General features: G+C 43.2%; 1 protein-coding gene across 3 annotated transcripts in view; it reads right to left on the reverse strand.

Annotated features, from left to right (window-relative positions):
- The window catches only part of tgfbr1b (transforming growth factor, beta receptor 1 b), a 78634-nt gene that overhangs the window by 14503 nt on the left and 50479 nt on the right, over positions 1 to 13652 (reverse strand). For 2 of the 3 annotated variants that reach the window (XR_006093121.1, XM_042399314.1), the window contains exons 3-6: positions 12115 to 12387; positions 8174 to 8404; positions 4117 to 4284; positions 2659 to 2815 (exon numbers count right to left, since the gene is read on the reverse strand). Coding sequence is in view for 2 of the 3 variants with exons in the window: in XM_042399314.1 (XP_042255248.1) it covers positions 2659 to 2815; positions 4117 to 4284; positions 8174 to 8404; positions 12115 to 12387 (829 nt within the window). In the remaining variant the exon portion in view is untranslated. The remainder of the gene's footprint in view (positions 1 to 2658; positions 2816 to 4116; positions 4285 to 8173; positions 8405 to 12114; positions 12388 to 13652) is intronic. The other variant, XM_042399315.1, reaches the window with a different exon arrangement.

A 13652-nucleotide genomic window follows, 5' to 3' on the forward strand; every position in this document is an offset into this window, starting at 1 on the left:
CAAAGGGAGCAGGGAAAAGACATAAACAAGACAAAAAAAAAAAAGAGGGAGAAAAAGCAGAGTGGGACTGAAGCTATGGTGGTCTCACTGAGAGAGAGAGAGAGAGAGAAAGGGAGGGAGTGCTGGAACAAGTGCTGGTTATGACCTCGATGCACTGCTCACTTTTCAATCCTGCAGCTAGACATGTCTACATAACAGAACAAGAGATGTGTAGACAGACACACACACAAAGGGAAAGTGAGAAGCCACCTGTAGTCTGGAGAAGAAAGGGAGGAAGTAGTTTAGCTGTGAGGTCAAACATTTTTGGCTATTTTTAGGTCTTTATTACAACATTTACAACTTTGATAAAGTATCCGCTTGGGCCATGCAGGTATCAAATTTTCATGCTACAATTGTGGCAAAAATATGGTAAACCATATCATATCTGGATGTAATCAGACTTGTAGAATTAACCGCATATTGCAACTTTGTCAGGCTCTGTCAAAGCATTACCATAAAACAAATGAATAAATACTAGAACTAAACCTACACGTTTTCCATTTCAAAATTTCATAATTTTCCAGACTCAAATTTCCAGACCATATTTGACATCTGAGTATGAATAGCAAGATGTTTATTATGTAAATAACTGGTTTTAAAATCCAACTGCTAACATGTATCTTACATTCTGACTATGTGTGCAATTGTATTGCCAAATAATTGCCAGCAGATTGTAGCTCATACAAATCAACTCAATGCAAATCAAGTTCAATGTGCAGCACTGGCGACCGCGTTGGCAGGTTCATTACTTGTTGTGGTCAGTCTCTGGATGGAGTGGATGCTGCAACAAGACAAGAGTGCTTTTGCTCTTACATATAGCTTACAATTGCTGCCTCTCCCATGTTGCAGATGTCGAACAATTTTACACAAAGTTTGTATCTAGCTTTCTTTTCCCAATTGGAACCCTTATCCAACCAGGCTTTATATATATGGGATTGTCAAGCCTGCCCTTGGAGAACTTGTATTATTGTGGCTGTTAAGTCCACACTGCTACGCAGAAAGTTGGACAACATTCCACAATCAAACATCTCTGTCCAGAGGGAGAGAAAGTAAACTAAATGGTAAATGGACTGCACTTATGTAGAGCCCTTCTAGACTTTCAACCACTCAAAGTGCTCCTTTCACTTTTCTGATAACTACATCACTGCATGACTCATAAATGTTCAGACAAGCTTAATATTTGGTTATTTGTGATGCTGACTAACTGGCTCCAATCTTCACGCTGAGCTTCAACAGATAAGACTATGGAGATGACAGTGGACACCCCTCAGCACTGCTCCCCCTCACAATATCCAACAGCCCTGTGTCAGCCACGAAGACCTACTACCAACTACCATTTCTCAAGACCAGAAGTAGGAGACCAACATCAACTCCATCCTCAGAAAGGCCCAGCAGAGGATGTACTTTCTGCAGCAACTGAGGAGGCATGGTCTGCCACAGGAGCTGTTGAGCCAGTTCTACATCCGTCCTGTGCACATCCATCACGGTCCAGTTCAGAACAGCCACGAAAGAGGATAAGAACAGACAGATAAGAACAGAAATCATTGGTGCTCCCCTGTCCACCCTAGAGGACTTGTACTCTTCAAGAACCAGGAAATAGGCCGGAAAAATCATTACACAGTCTCCACACCCGGGACACAACCTTTTTCAACTGCTCCCCTCTGGCAGGCGCTGCAGAACCCTGTATACCAAACTACCAGACACAAGCACAGTTTCTCTCCTTCTCCTTAGAAATAGCTGACCAGTATCAACTGCTCTGCCATAGCTACTCTTGTTTCTTCAGATAGTTATTACACCCTGCATCACAATTTCATACAAGTATTGTGTGCATATCAAAACCTGATATATCTTATTCCTCTGTGCTGTAGAGCTCAGTTTTTGTCCAAAAACTATTAAAAACATGTCAGTGAGCCACCCTGTTCCACTGATGACATGTTCCTTCATTACCATGAACACACACGCAGTAGTTTATTTTGACTCAATCTCACACACACGCCGTCCTGCTGCCAGAAATACTCACTAGAGCACCAAATGTGGATTCATACGCCGCTGAAAATAGTCTCCAACACATGCACTATTTCCCTGTAACATTTGTTGTTTGAGTGACCCGCTCTGTCAGTGTAAATAGAACGCCATCTCTGATGTTTGAGCACCAGCTGAGACTGTTTCCATCCTCTGGATTGACCGGTTAGCTCAAAGTGACAAGATGACTGATTTCATAGATGAAATCCTGATAAAGCTGAGGGCTGAAACCCAGTCACCTCCTCAAGTCTTTATAGTCACGCCACCTGTAAAGACAGCGGCAACAGTTGACACTCTAATAGTCTGGCTTCCTTTATTTACATCCCCAATTCACTGAGGTGAGATGTTTTGCAGCTTAGAGATGTGCTGTGAAACACTACTATATTTGCTCACAGTGACAACATCACACCTGCCTACACAGCAGAGCAGAAGTGAGTTTTATCCCAAAAGGATGCTTATGTCAGAATGAAAGATAGCCCTAAGAGCCTCCTGACAGAACCTCAGCGGGTACACAACAAGATGGAGACAGAGGATGTCCGACCATAAATTCACTGCTACAGCTACAGACTGTGTGCATTCTGTACAGCATGCACTTACCTTTTGGTTCCCACTCTGTGGTTGGGAGCGATGTCGATGGTGTCGGTGGCTGAGTCGTGGCGGACAGCTAGACCCAGGTCGGCGATGCAGCAGGTTCCGTTCTTCTTCACCAGAATGTTCTTTGACTTCAGGTCTCTGTGGGCAATAGCTGGCTTACCTGGAAGAAGAGAGAGTCATACATTCAACAGAAGTCCTGCACTCACTGGACCTTTATAAGAAGAACCGAGCTTTATGTGCCAAAAGCCTGAGACCACTTTCCCATTCATTTGAAAATACTGAATATAGAAAAAGATATTTTGATATCATAATACAGTGTAATGAAAATCTATATCTTTTGAAAATGTACACCACCATATATTTATAATTTGTGTCAGTGGTGATGGGAGTGGGAGTTGAAGTGAAAGGGGAGCACCGAGATGCATTTAGATTAAGTGAGGTTACATAGTTTGCTTCGACCCTATTCAAAATATAGACTTAATACGACTTCATTTAAACTTTGCACTTAGCAAACTGGCCTGTTGTACTGACATGAGTCCCGCTGATCAAAATGTAATTTAAAAAGGATTTCATGATGTGGATGGGTAAAATCCTGGTGATTATCAGACTAAGTTCAGTCTGGTGTTTGACTGCTTGTGTTCCCACATCCTACTGAAACATTACTGTACGTTTCCCAACATGTAAAAACTCAGAAGCTGTTGTTACACCATGCTGCTCTGATAAATGACTATGATCAATGATGAATCTGACAGATCCTGATACGTCTGGTCACCACATGATGTGTGTGTGGTCTTTGTTGTGTTACATGCGTCTCTGCACTTTTTCTCTGAAGGATGGAGTTATAAAACTTAAAAGGGGTCTTGGACTGCTGGAATGGTTTGTGTCTTTGGTCCATGAGTAGTAAATGGTGAGCTCCAGTTTCTCAGATTTTCTTCCGATGCTCTTTTCTGTACATACAAGATCAGGAGAAGCTCAAAATTTCACTCGAGCTGACAGGTTTCTGACTTGAGTGGACGTATCTTTGCCTCACTTTGTGGTGAAGAGAATCTGTTCATCTCTATCTGTGTCTTTCTATCGGCTTTGTAGTTTCATGCTGCTGCAAGTTGTGAGATGCAACTGAACCGCAGCGTTCACCATATTTGCTTCAGAAAATAAGATGTTTGTTGGTCCAACAAAGTTCAGATTTTATTTCTTCTTGGGGAAATTCTTATCTGGACATTTTTTATTCTTCAGTTAAAGTTTATGGAGATAGAAGAATCTGGTAGTTCAAAAAAAGATTTTGATTTGCAGGGTTTATTATTTGGATTTTGCAACTAAATCTAAAAGAAACTACAGTATAAAACTATGAATTGTGAGAATGAATTATGTTTTTGCACATTTATGAAACACAGAAAACAGAAAAGCATACAGAATGTGACAAATTTGAGTGTGTGTGTGTGTGTGTTTGTGTGCGCGTCTCACCTTGCGTGCCCACTATCTCCATGTGGAGGTGGGCGAGGCCGCTGGCTGTGGACAGGGACAGTTTGATCATGCCCTCCACAGTGACGGTGTAGCGGTTCAGGTAGTCAAACAGGGAGCCGTGTTCATGGTAGTCTGACACCAGCCACAGCTGAGTCCATGTCCCGTTATCTACAGACAGACAGGAGGAGGAGCAGGTCGTTATGTCTATTTTCTGCTTTTCCAGACTCCAGAGTGACACTGGAAATTTGAAGGTTACAAACTACATATCACTCAATATTCTACTTTTTTTAAAAAATATATATATAAAAACAAAGTTTTTTGAAAATAGCAGTTTTCAACCTGTAGTTTGGTTCAGTTGGCTTTTAATTTGAAACAGATACAGGAAGTGGTGGCATTCTGCTGACCAGTGGCTTTATCACTTTATCACTCAGTCAGTCAGTTTCGGACTGTTTATAGGGCTGGCTCTGCTGTTGGCTCTGCTGTTGGCCCTGCTAGCCAAAATTCTATTGTTGCCTTTTAGCTCTGGCTTCTTTCCTATTCACCTTGTGTATTACAAATGAACCAAGAGTTCCAACCATGACATCATATGAACAACTCATTTATTGAACAGTCGCTGATGTCATCCTGCACAGAAGGACCTGGAGCACTTTACAGAACCTGATGTGTTGATTTATCTTCTCTGGTATCACAAAGAGCTCATGAAGAAATCAATGATTACAAGTATTATGAGTGGATAATACAGCTGGACCTCATCTGTCATGAATAATGTTGAGATGGTAGAAACAGTACATAGTGGCGTCTTGCACAGTAATATTACATTCAGCTTTACATTGAGGAACTGATGAACTACTTGGACTAGGACACACATTCAACACACCTCTGTTTTGACTCTGACTGATGAGGGGAAGCATATGTGTTACCATAGCTACTACTATTGATCTTGCATGATTAAGTAGATCACTTTGGAAATTTCTTTCTATATAATTCCCATGATCAGCAGATGGATAAATTCACACGTGTACTTTCACAGTCATAAAAATGGTTGGTCTGCTTTGCTTTCACACCAAAAACGAAGCAGAGAGTTTGCTTTGATCATATCAGAGTTCAATTGCTTAAATATTCACCCAAAATGACCTCAAACTATTCCTGTACTGCATTCTCTTGGCTGCGTGTATGCTGATACTGATAGGACTGTGATAAACTGAATCAGCTGATAACAACAGTCTGGCTCTAGTCTCCACCAGGATACAATAATAAAAAATAAGTTTATAAATGAATACAAATCAGACCAGCCATTTTATTCTGCTCTGTTAGGAGGGAGGTTGCATTTGCAACTTGCTTTGAAACTCTTTAACTGTAAAATCTCAATCTGTTGTCTACAAATCGCATAAATTGAAATGAACTCCGTATCTACATGACTTGCCCGACATCCCATGTATTAGCAGCAGCCTGTACAACCTCCCATCAGTCAAACTGTAATAAAAGACACAAAATCCATTCTGTGGGCCGTCTCTCTCACACACATCAGTAGGTGTGTGTGTGCTGCTGGAGCTGTTTAGCAGTGTGTTAATGTCTGCTTGGTCTCCAGTGTGAACTGCTACTCTTCCACACCGTCGAGCAGCCTGTCTATTCACACTGAACACTCGCCGGCACTAATGTCACCCTTAGCAGAGTGCTTCTCTTTCAAACCTCGCTCGGTATCTCACTATGGGAAGCGCCTTCTGGTGTGACCAGTCATGGAAGCTCCAATACCACCATGTTTGTCAGGAGACAGACCAATCATCTTGAGTTGGACCAGCCTGTCCCCCCTTTATAAACACCTGTGGCGTCCCGCATGGCATTCTCTGGAGCCGCAAAGGCTCTGGAGAGTGAAATTTCTTCTCTCTTAAGCTGAGGGGCAATGCTGGAGGAGGAAATGAATCTGGGCTTCTACTCCCGGTATCTCCTCATTACAAAAAAGGGCGGTCCATTCCATCTAGTGCTGGACTTACGTTTCCTCACTTCCCACCTTTGCAAATACATATTCAGAATGCTCATACACAATTTTCTGTTCCGCATGATTCGACCTGGTGACTGGATCATATTAATAGATCTGCATCTGCGTAGCCTACAAATATCAGACTCTGCCATTCAAGGCTGTTGCTCACCCTGAGGGTCTTCAGTAAGTGTGCAGAGGGAGCTCTGAATCGTATGCGAGCCACAGGTCTCAGAGTGTTGGCATAATTGGACGATTTTCTCCTCTGTGGTCCCAGGAGGGAGGAAGTGGAGAGAGACAGCCTTTCCAGCTTGAGCTTCAGTGTCAATCACACCAAGAGCATCTGTTTCCAACTCAGAATATAGAGTATTTGGGCCTCTAAATAAATTCTTTTGGGGCTTTTCTGTCACAAGATCGAGTGGACACCTGGGTGTCCTCCCTATGTCTGGACGTATGACATCATCTCAGTCAAATGGTGGGCGTGTCCTCAGAATGTCTTTTCCAGTCACTGGAGAGACCCGGTGGTGTTCACCACTGACGTCCCCTTGGGAGCAGTAGTTATGAGGAAAACAGTGACAATATTATGCTCTATCGTTTATTTTGTTGTGATGCAAATCACGCTCTTTACGGCAATTTTTTTCGTCATTTGGAGTCTGTCCATCTTTTACGTGGATGATATTGATAAATTACTTTTAGTGGCTTTTTACTGGGGAAGCTTTTATTGCACTTACAGTAACTCAATGAGTTTAGTTTTCGTCGTTCCAACTCTCCACCGTCGTCTGTCTCTCCTCTGCTGTGCTGCACACACACGGAGGACTCAGCCCCACCCGAGTTGAGAAAGAGCAGTGAAGAGGAAAGAAGCAGCGAGACGGTGGCCCATAAATGACAGCAAAACGCAGTAGAGACTATGTTTATATATGTTATTTACCAAATTTATGCGCACTCCTTTGATTTCAGCTCAGTTTGAGAGTCTCTGCTGTGTTTTGCTGTCATTTATGGTCGCCCTACTCTCCTCTGCTCTCTATGGTTCACTGCGGGCAGGACTGAGCCATTGGTGTGTGTTCCACACACACAGGAAAGACAGTGAAGCAGGACAACTACACTCGTTACGTTACTGTCAGTGCAATAAAATCTTAGGGAGTGGGAGTTGCCTGGTGTGGGAGAGATTAGGCTGAGTGTCCGTAGATCTCTTCACATTGCACAAAAATGCGCAGTGTCCTCTGTTCTTTTCATTAAGAAACATAGACGCACCGCTAGGAGCAGATGCACTGGTTCATCTATGGCTGAATATCCCATATCGGCCCAGCAGACTGTGAATGGCGGAGCTAGTGCTGCTCCTTCACAGTTAACCATGGCTGCCGCCGTTATGCAAAGACTTGGTGTCACAGGTGCACAGAAAGATGCATCCACACCCCAAACGACAGGCTCTTAAGGCTTGGCATATGAGAGGGTACATTTGAATCAATCGGCTATTCAAAGTGCGAGGATGGTTAGTGGTGCGTGTTTGAAAGATGGTGTTAGGCTAGAGCCATCATTGGGTTTCAGATTTCTGTTCCAGATGTATTCTGCTTCCTGCAGGATTTACTGGACAATGGTTAAGCTTCTTCCACCATTAAAGTTTATTTGCCCGTGATTTCAGCCTGCCATGTGGGTTTTGGGAATGCATCAGTTGGACAGCATCCTCTAATAAGGAGGTTTATGAAGGAAGCCCGCTGACTGCAGCCTGCGTGTAAACCTTAGTTCCTTCATGGGACTTGCCAACTGTTTTGGAGGCACTCTCAGGGTTACCTTTCGAGCCCTCTGGTGTGCTGGGTTGAAGCTCTCTCAAAACTATCCTGTATCACTGTATCCAGTGAATATTGCATTGTCTGATCAGGCATCCTGCTTGCAGTTTTCCCCTGACTTTGGAAAGGTGATGTTGGGCCCTAACCCTGCTTTTGTGCCCAAGGTTAGCAAGTCTTCTTATAGCTGCTCCACACCAGAGCTGCTTGCCTTTCACCCACTGCCTTTTGCACAAGAGAGTGAGTGTCTGTGTGTGGTCTTATCTCAATCTAGCCTCTGAGAGCTCTTCTGGTTACTCACCTTTGTTGTCAGCAGCGATGAAGCCCAGAATGTTCTCATGTCTCAGCATCACAGTCTGGTAGATCTCAGCCTCCCGGAACCAGGAGCGCTCCTCGCGGGAGGAGAAGATCTTCACGGCCACCTCTTCACCACGCCATTTACCCCGCCACACCTCCCCGAAACGCCCCTTACCAATGCTCTCCTGCAGGATGATGGTCCTGGCGATGGTCCTCTGGACCAGCAGTGGCAGGCCTGGAGAAAAAGCAGACAGGAATGTTTAGAAAATGGAGTTGCTAACAGCTACATCATGATGCAGAACGTATCATTTGTTAAGGAGAAAAAAATCAAATGGAGGAAAGTGGAAAGTCCATGAAAAACATTAGTTACAAGAAAGCAGCCACCTGAGCACCACAAACAAATGAGATGTAGTGGAGGCAGAACTCTCAGTGCCAGATACAAAAAAACCCTCAGTTAATAAACTTGTATACACTGAATAGTCATAGCCTTCAAGGACAGGACCACAATTTTTCAAGTCTATCTTATACAATATTCACATGCCCATATGTACAATGAAAAGGTTACTGGTTGCTGTGATTGTTCCTCCTGTTCATACTGGCTGTGAAGAAATACCTTCTAAAAGCAGTGTCAATGGAAGTGATGACAAAAGTCCATAGTCCTCGTTGTGTGCAGAAAGATGTTGTAAATGTCAGCTGAAGTGAATATGAGGCTTCAGCAGTCTGAGTTAGACTTAGTGTATCTTCATAAGTGACAGCTAACAACAAAACAAATTCCCACTTTGTGTTATTTGGTGTCACTTTGTGATACCTCTGCAGTACATCACCGAGAGAACGCTGTCTGTGGAAGCACAGAGCAGGGATTTAATACTAAATGTCTGTCACTGGAAGATCCCTAATTGATTTGTCTAACTCAGACTGCTGAAGCCTCATATAGCCTTAGCTGAAATGACGTTTTTCAGGCACCAGAATGTATTTCATAATTTGAGTTGGGTAATATGAAAAAAAAATTTGTTTTCAAGCATTAATCGAAGCATCAATTCGCAATTTTAAGTCCTTTTTTGCCTGCAAAATGCAGAATTGAATCATCATATTATTACAGTTGAATGTCAGAACCAGATGCTTCAACTAATGCAAAGATATGGAGTTCAATAATCAGTTAGAGCACAGACAGAGCAGAAAGATGAGCTCACTAACTTACACGCTGCTGTTTGTGTTTCTGATTCCTGATGTTTGCAGCATTAGCTGCCTGACAGGCAGAGAGAAACTGTACAATGTAGAATGTGGAAACTGTTCAGTTGACTCCCAGCGCTTCCACTCTGGTAAACTGGAATGATACCCCGTCAACTAATACAGACTGAGAGCACAGATCAGTGTGCAGAGTCATTTTCAGTCTGTTTTTCTCATAGATGCGACCGTTACATTCACTATGAGTTAGCCAGAGACAGCACACCACCTGGAATCACCATAGTCCCATAACCAGCAGCAGGCGAACATGTGGTGTGATGTCATCGTTTATGGGACTGTCATTACTCAAAAGGGCTAATGCTAATGTAGCCAGCTGTCATCTAAGTTACTTTTTGACTGAAAATAAACTTTTTGTGCGTGTTGTGATAACTCAGTTTTCATGATTTAGACATTTTACACATCATGAAAAATCAATCAATCAATCAAATGTCATATATTGCCCAGCCCTACACATGATTTGACACTCAACAATATTATAGCTTTTTCAACAGTGGCCCTAACACTTCACGCCCACTCTCAATCAATTGAATTCATCCACAGATGTTCCCGTGGGAAGATGCACTTCTCTCCCTCTTCCCAGGGAAACAACAGTGAATAGGTGAGATTTACTAGTTTAGTGGAATTCTGCTGGATAACTCCAGCAGTAGCATACTGAGATCCCTCAGTACACAAGTACAGCAGTTTGCCAATATTAGAGTCAAGTCTGCTTATTAACAGTTGATTTGGTGAAGTGGCTTTAATGAAATAGAGTTTGCTCCTCTTGCAAACTCATTTGGCCAGAAATATTTCCAATAAAGCAACAACTTGAAATGCAGCAACAACAGTAAGAAAGTTGGACTGCATATGGAAAAGCTTTTTTCAGCTGTGTTGCTTTGGCAAACTGCTGATGAGGAAACAGAAAACGGAAGTGGAATGAAAATCCTCCTCCGATTTCAACAGGCACCATACACACACATATTCTGATTCAGCAAATTAAAACAGCCCACACAGTTATGCCAACACATACAAACACATCGTATCAGTCACAAACACAATTACATATTCCGCAAAAGATTGAATCCAAGTGCTTCCCTGGCAGTGTGCTGGAGGTGTCAGTCTCCACAGAGAGGTGCTAATTTATGGCTAGCATAAAGAACAGCTTTTACCAGTGCGGAGATTTTCTCTCTCTCAGTTTGTGTGTGTGTGTGTGTGTGTGTGTGTGTGTGTGTGTGTGTGTGTGTGTGCATGCGTGTGCACGTTTTTGTTACCTCATTGGGACCTTTTCTGGCATTAACACCGACCTTGTCGGGACCAGAAGTCCTCATAGGGACCAAAGCCCGGCCCTAATGAGGCTAAATGTCATTTCTGAGGTCCTGACTGAGGTTAGGAGTGAGGTGTGAACTGAGGTTAGGTTAAGGTTAGGGTTAAGCATGAACTTGTTATGGTTAAGGTTATGGGTTGGGTTAGGCTGTCCACAGTGATAGAAGTCAATGCAATGCCCTAATAAGGATAGCTGCGCACACTGAACCAGCCAGACTTTTACTTTCAGATGTTTGTAGCTTCAGGGTTCTCACTGCTGCCATCTCCACACAAGCTCATGTACATTTAAATATACAAACTAATACAGCTGTGTAGAACAGGTAGAGGTCAAACGGGTCAAACTTTCTGAACTAAATACATGATAGATCGATGGAAAACCTTCACAACCCAGACATGCATAAAATCATTTTCAAAAAAAAGAGACTAATCTGAGAGGAACTTGGGGATATTTAGACCTAAATGAAAATGTGGCAGCAGCATGACGAACCAACAAGTTGCAGCTGCAGTTGAAAAGCAAAGCAATACATTGATTGTTACATTGATGCTAAGCTTCATACTTCACACTCTGTCGGACAGGATTGCTTCATCGTCAGGTAAGACAGGTACGCACAATCACAGCTCATTCACAACTGTCTGGCTGATGATTGGTCCACTGAATGTGCTGCTGCTCTGTCCCACCCAATGAACACAGTCCATCCAATAATCACAGGTGTATTCACTGAGAAATATTGGCAACTCCTTTCAAGAAGAAGAGTTAAGGTCTGCCCCCCTCAAAAAAAAAACTAGATTTGTTGCTAAAAGTAGCTAGATCTAGCGAGAAAGCTGCTAAGTTGGCAACACTGAACAGGACTACTCAGATTCACAAATGCTGTGTTTTGACATGCAGAGATTTTTGCACTTTTGCAGACTTGAAACTGAGTTTTCCTTTATCCAATCTGCTGTGCTGCACTGAGCAGTACAATTATAGTTTGACCTTTAACTGTTAGCAAACAAAGGGAAACAGGACGTGTCATGAATGAACCATGGTGCACACAAAAAAGTCCTGATTCATGATATAAACATTAAATATGTTTTATGCCACGACTCAAACTCTGCTTTAATTAAAAGGAACAGTATTACCAACTAATATTTCTTTAAGGATTTTGATTGGAGTTATATTTGACATGTTCTCATGCTCCTCTCCACGCTGAAACTCACTGTTAAATAAGTAAAAGGTTACAGTAACGGTGGAACGTGTACTGTATGAGTTCATCTTCTGTTTCTGCCACTGTAGCAGTTTGTCATAGCAAACAAATGTGCATAAGTGAAACAGGAAAGAAATGTAACCCTCGTCATATTGTTTTAGACTTCAGTACCCAGACCTTATCTGAAAGTCATTAGTGTGGAGGTGCAGCATTGTACCTGATCCAGAGCCCGAGGTGGTCATGTCATAGATGAGGTCCTTCAGCGTTGTTCCGACAGTGATGAAGGGGTGGTCCATGGAGGGGTCCTCTTCGTTGGGCACCCGGTGGTGGTGGTGATGGTGGGCCCCAGCCCCACCGGCTCCTAGACCCCTGTGGCTGTGGCAAACGTAGAACGCCAAAACCAGCAGCAGGCAGAGCACACACACCGGGCCGGCAATCACCGCTGCGAGGGCCACAGGACCCAGAGGAGGGGGCTGGACTGTCGAGACTGCTGGACAGGAAGGAGGCAGACACAGAGTCCGTTAGAAAAAAATCACACATCAATGTTTGAGGTTAATATATGAGGTGTGTTTCTAATGGTTCTGATGTCAATATGTCAGCAAAAAGTTATGAACATGTGAGAGATCAAGTGAGGCTGCGAACTGTTGGAAAGGTTCACTTGGAGCATACTGATGGCTGGCAAGTGGCAGGCCTTAAGTGCTAGCCACGACCCAGGAAGCTAACAGGCCAAGTGATGCGGGGGCACATTCCATCTGCTAGCCTGATGGGAGATTTGGCCTGTAGCTAACACACCACACACACACACACACACACACACATGCACACACACAGTGCCACATGGCCAAAAGAGGCAACTACAATGTCTTTATCCATCTACTGAAGTGATAAAAGACAGCTGGCAAACTTGAACCATCCAGAGGTACAACTGTCCTTGTGTGTGTATTTGTTTGTTTGTTTCTTAACCTTAACTCAATGCATGCTGGGACAGGGTCCTGTTTAGGGCTGTCGCAATAACTGCAATATTACAATGCCGTGCTATAGACAAGCCAACCGAGGTGGACGGCAAGCAACCGCCACAACTGTGTTGTTCACATTTTTCCTTTTTTCATAAGGCTAGGTCCTTCTACTTCAGTGTGTGTGTATTGGATGGTGGGAGGCTCCCCTGACCCGGTCCAGCTGGACTCCATTCATAAATCACAGGTTTAAGGTGACTCTGCTGTAGGTTTTCTGCATTAGTCAGTTAGTGCTGCTCCATTCAGCCAACACAGGTGCAAAGTCCACTGCTCTTTTTATTCTCCCATAGGCCCACTTACTCTCAGTCCCCTCCTGAATGTATTTAATCTACACGCCTCCAGTCACCTATGTCCTCAGACCTTAGTACATCCTAAGTGGAGCAAAGTGGTGTAAATCAGTGTCACTGGGAGATGTATCAATGGGATACTTAAGCCTGTATATAGTACCCAGGTCCTGATACGATACACGGGTGCAAGGGTTGGTGAACTATAACCTCAAAGGAAAAACATTTACTTCTAGACCCAAGGACTATTTAACTAAAAATGAGAGGGGAGAAAAACCACTCATCTAGTAAGATGGAGTCACACTCCAGAAAAGTACAAGTCCTTGATGAGGAAAACCACAAAAACCACTACAGGGTTTCAGTATCAGTATAACAAACAAAAATGATCTAAGTCTAAGCATCCTTCCCCAAGCAGAGAGAGAACCGTTTTTCTTCTTCTTTACATACCCATGCAACAT

This window comes from Thunnus maccoyii, chromosome 21 (assembly GCF_910596095.1).
Source record: "Thunnus maccoyii chromosome 21, fThuMac1.1, whole genome shotgun sequence".
Taxonomy (NCBI): domain Eukaryota; kingdom Metazoa; phylum Chordata; class Actinopteri; order Scombriformes; family Scombridae; genus Thunnus; species Thunnus maccoyii.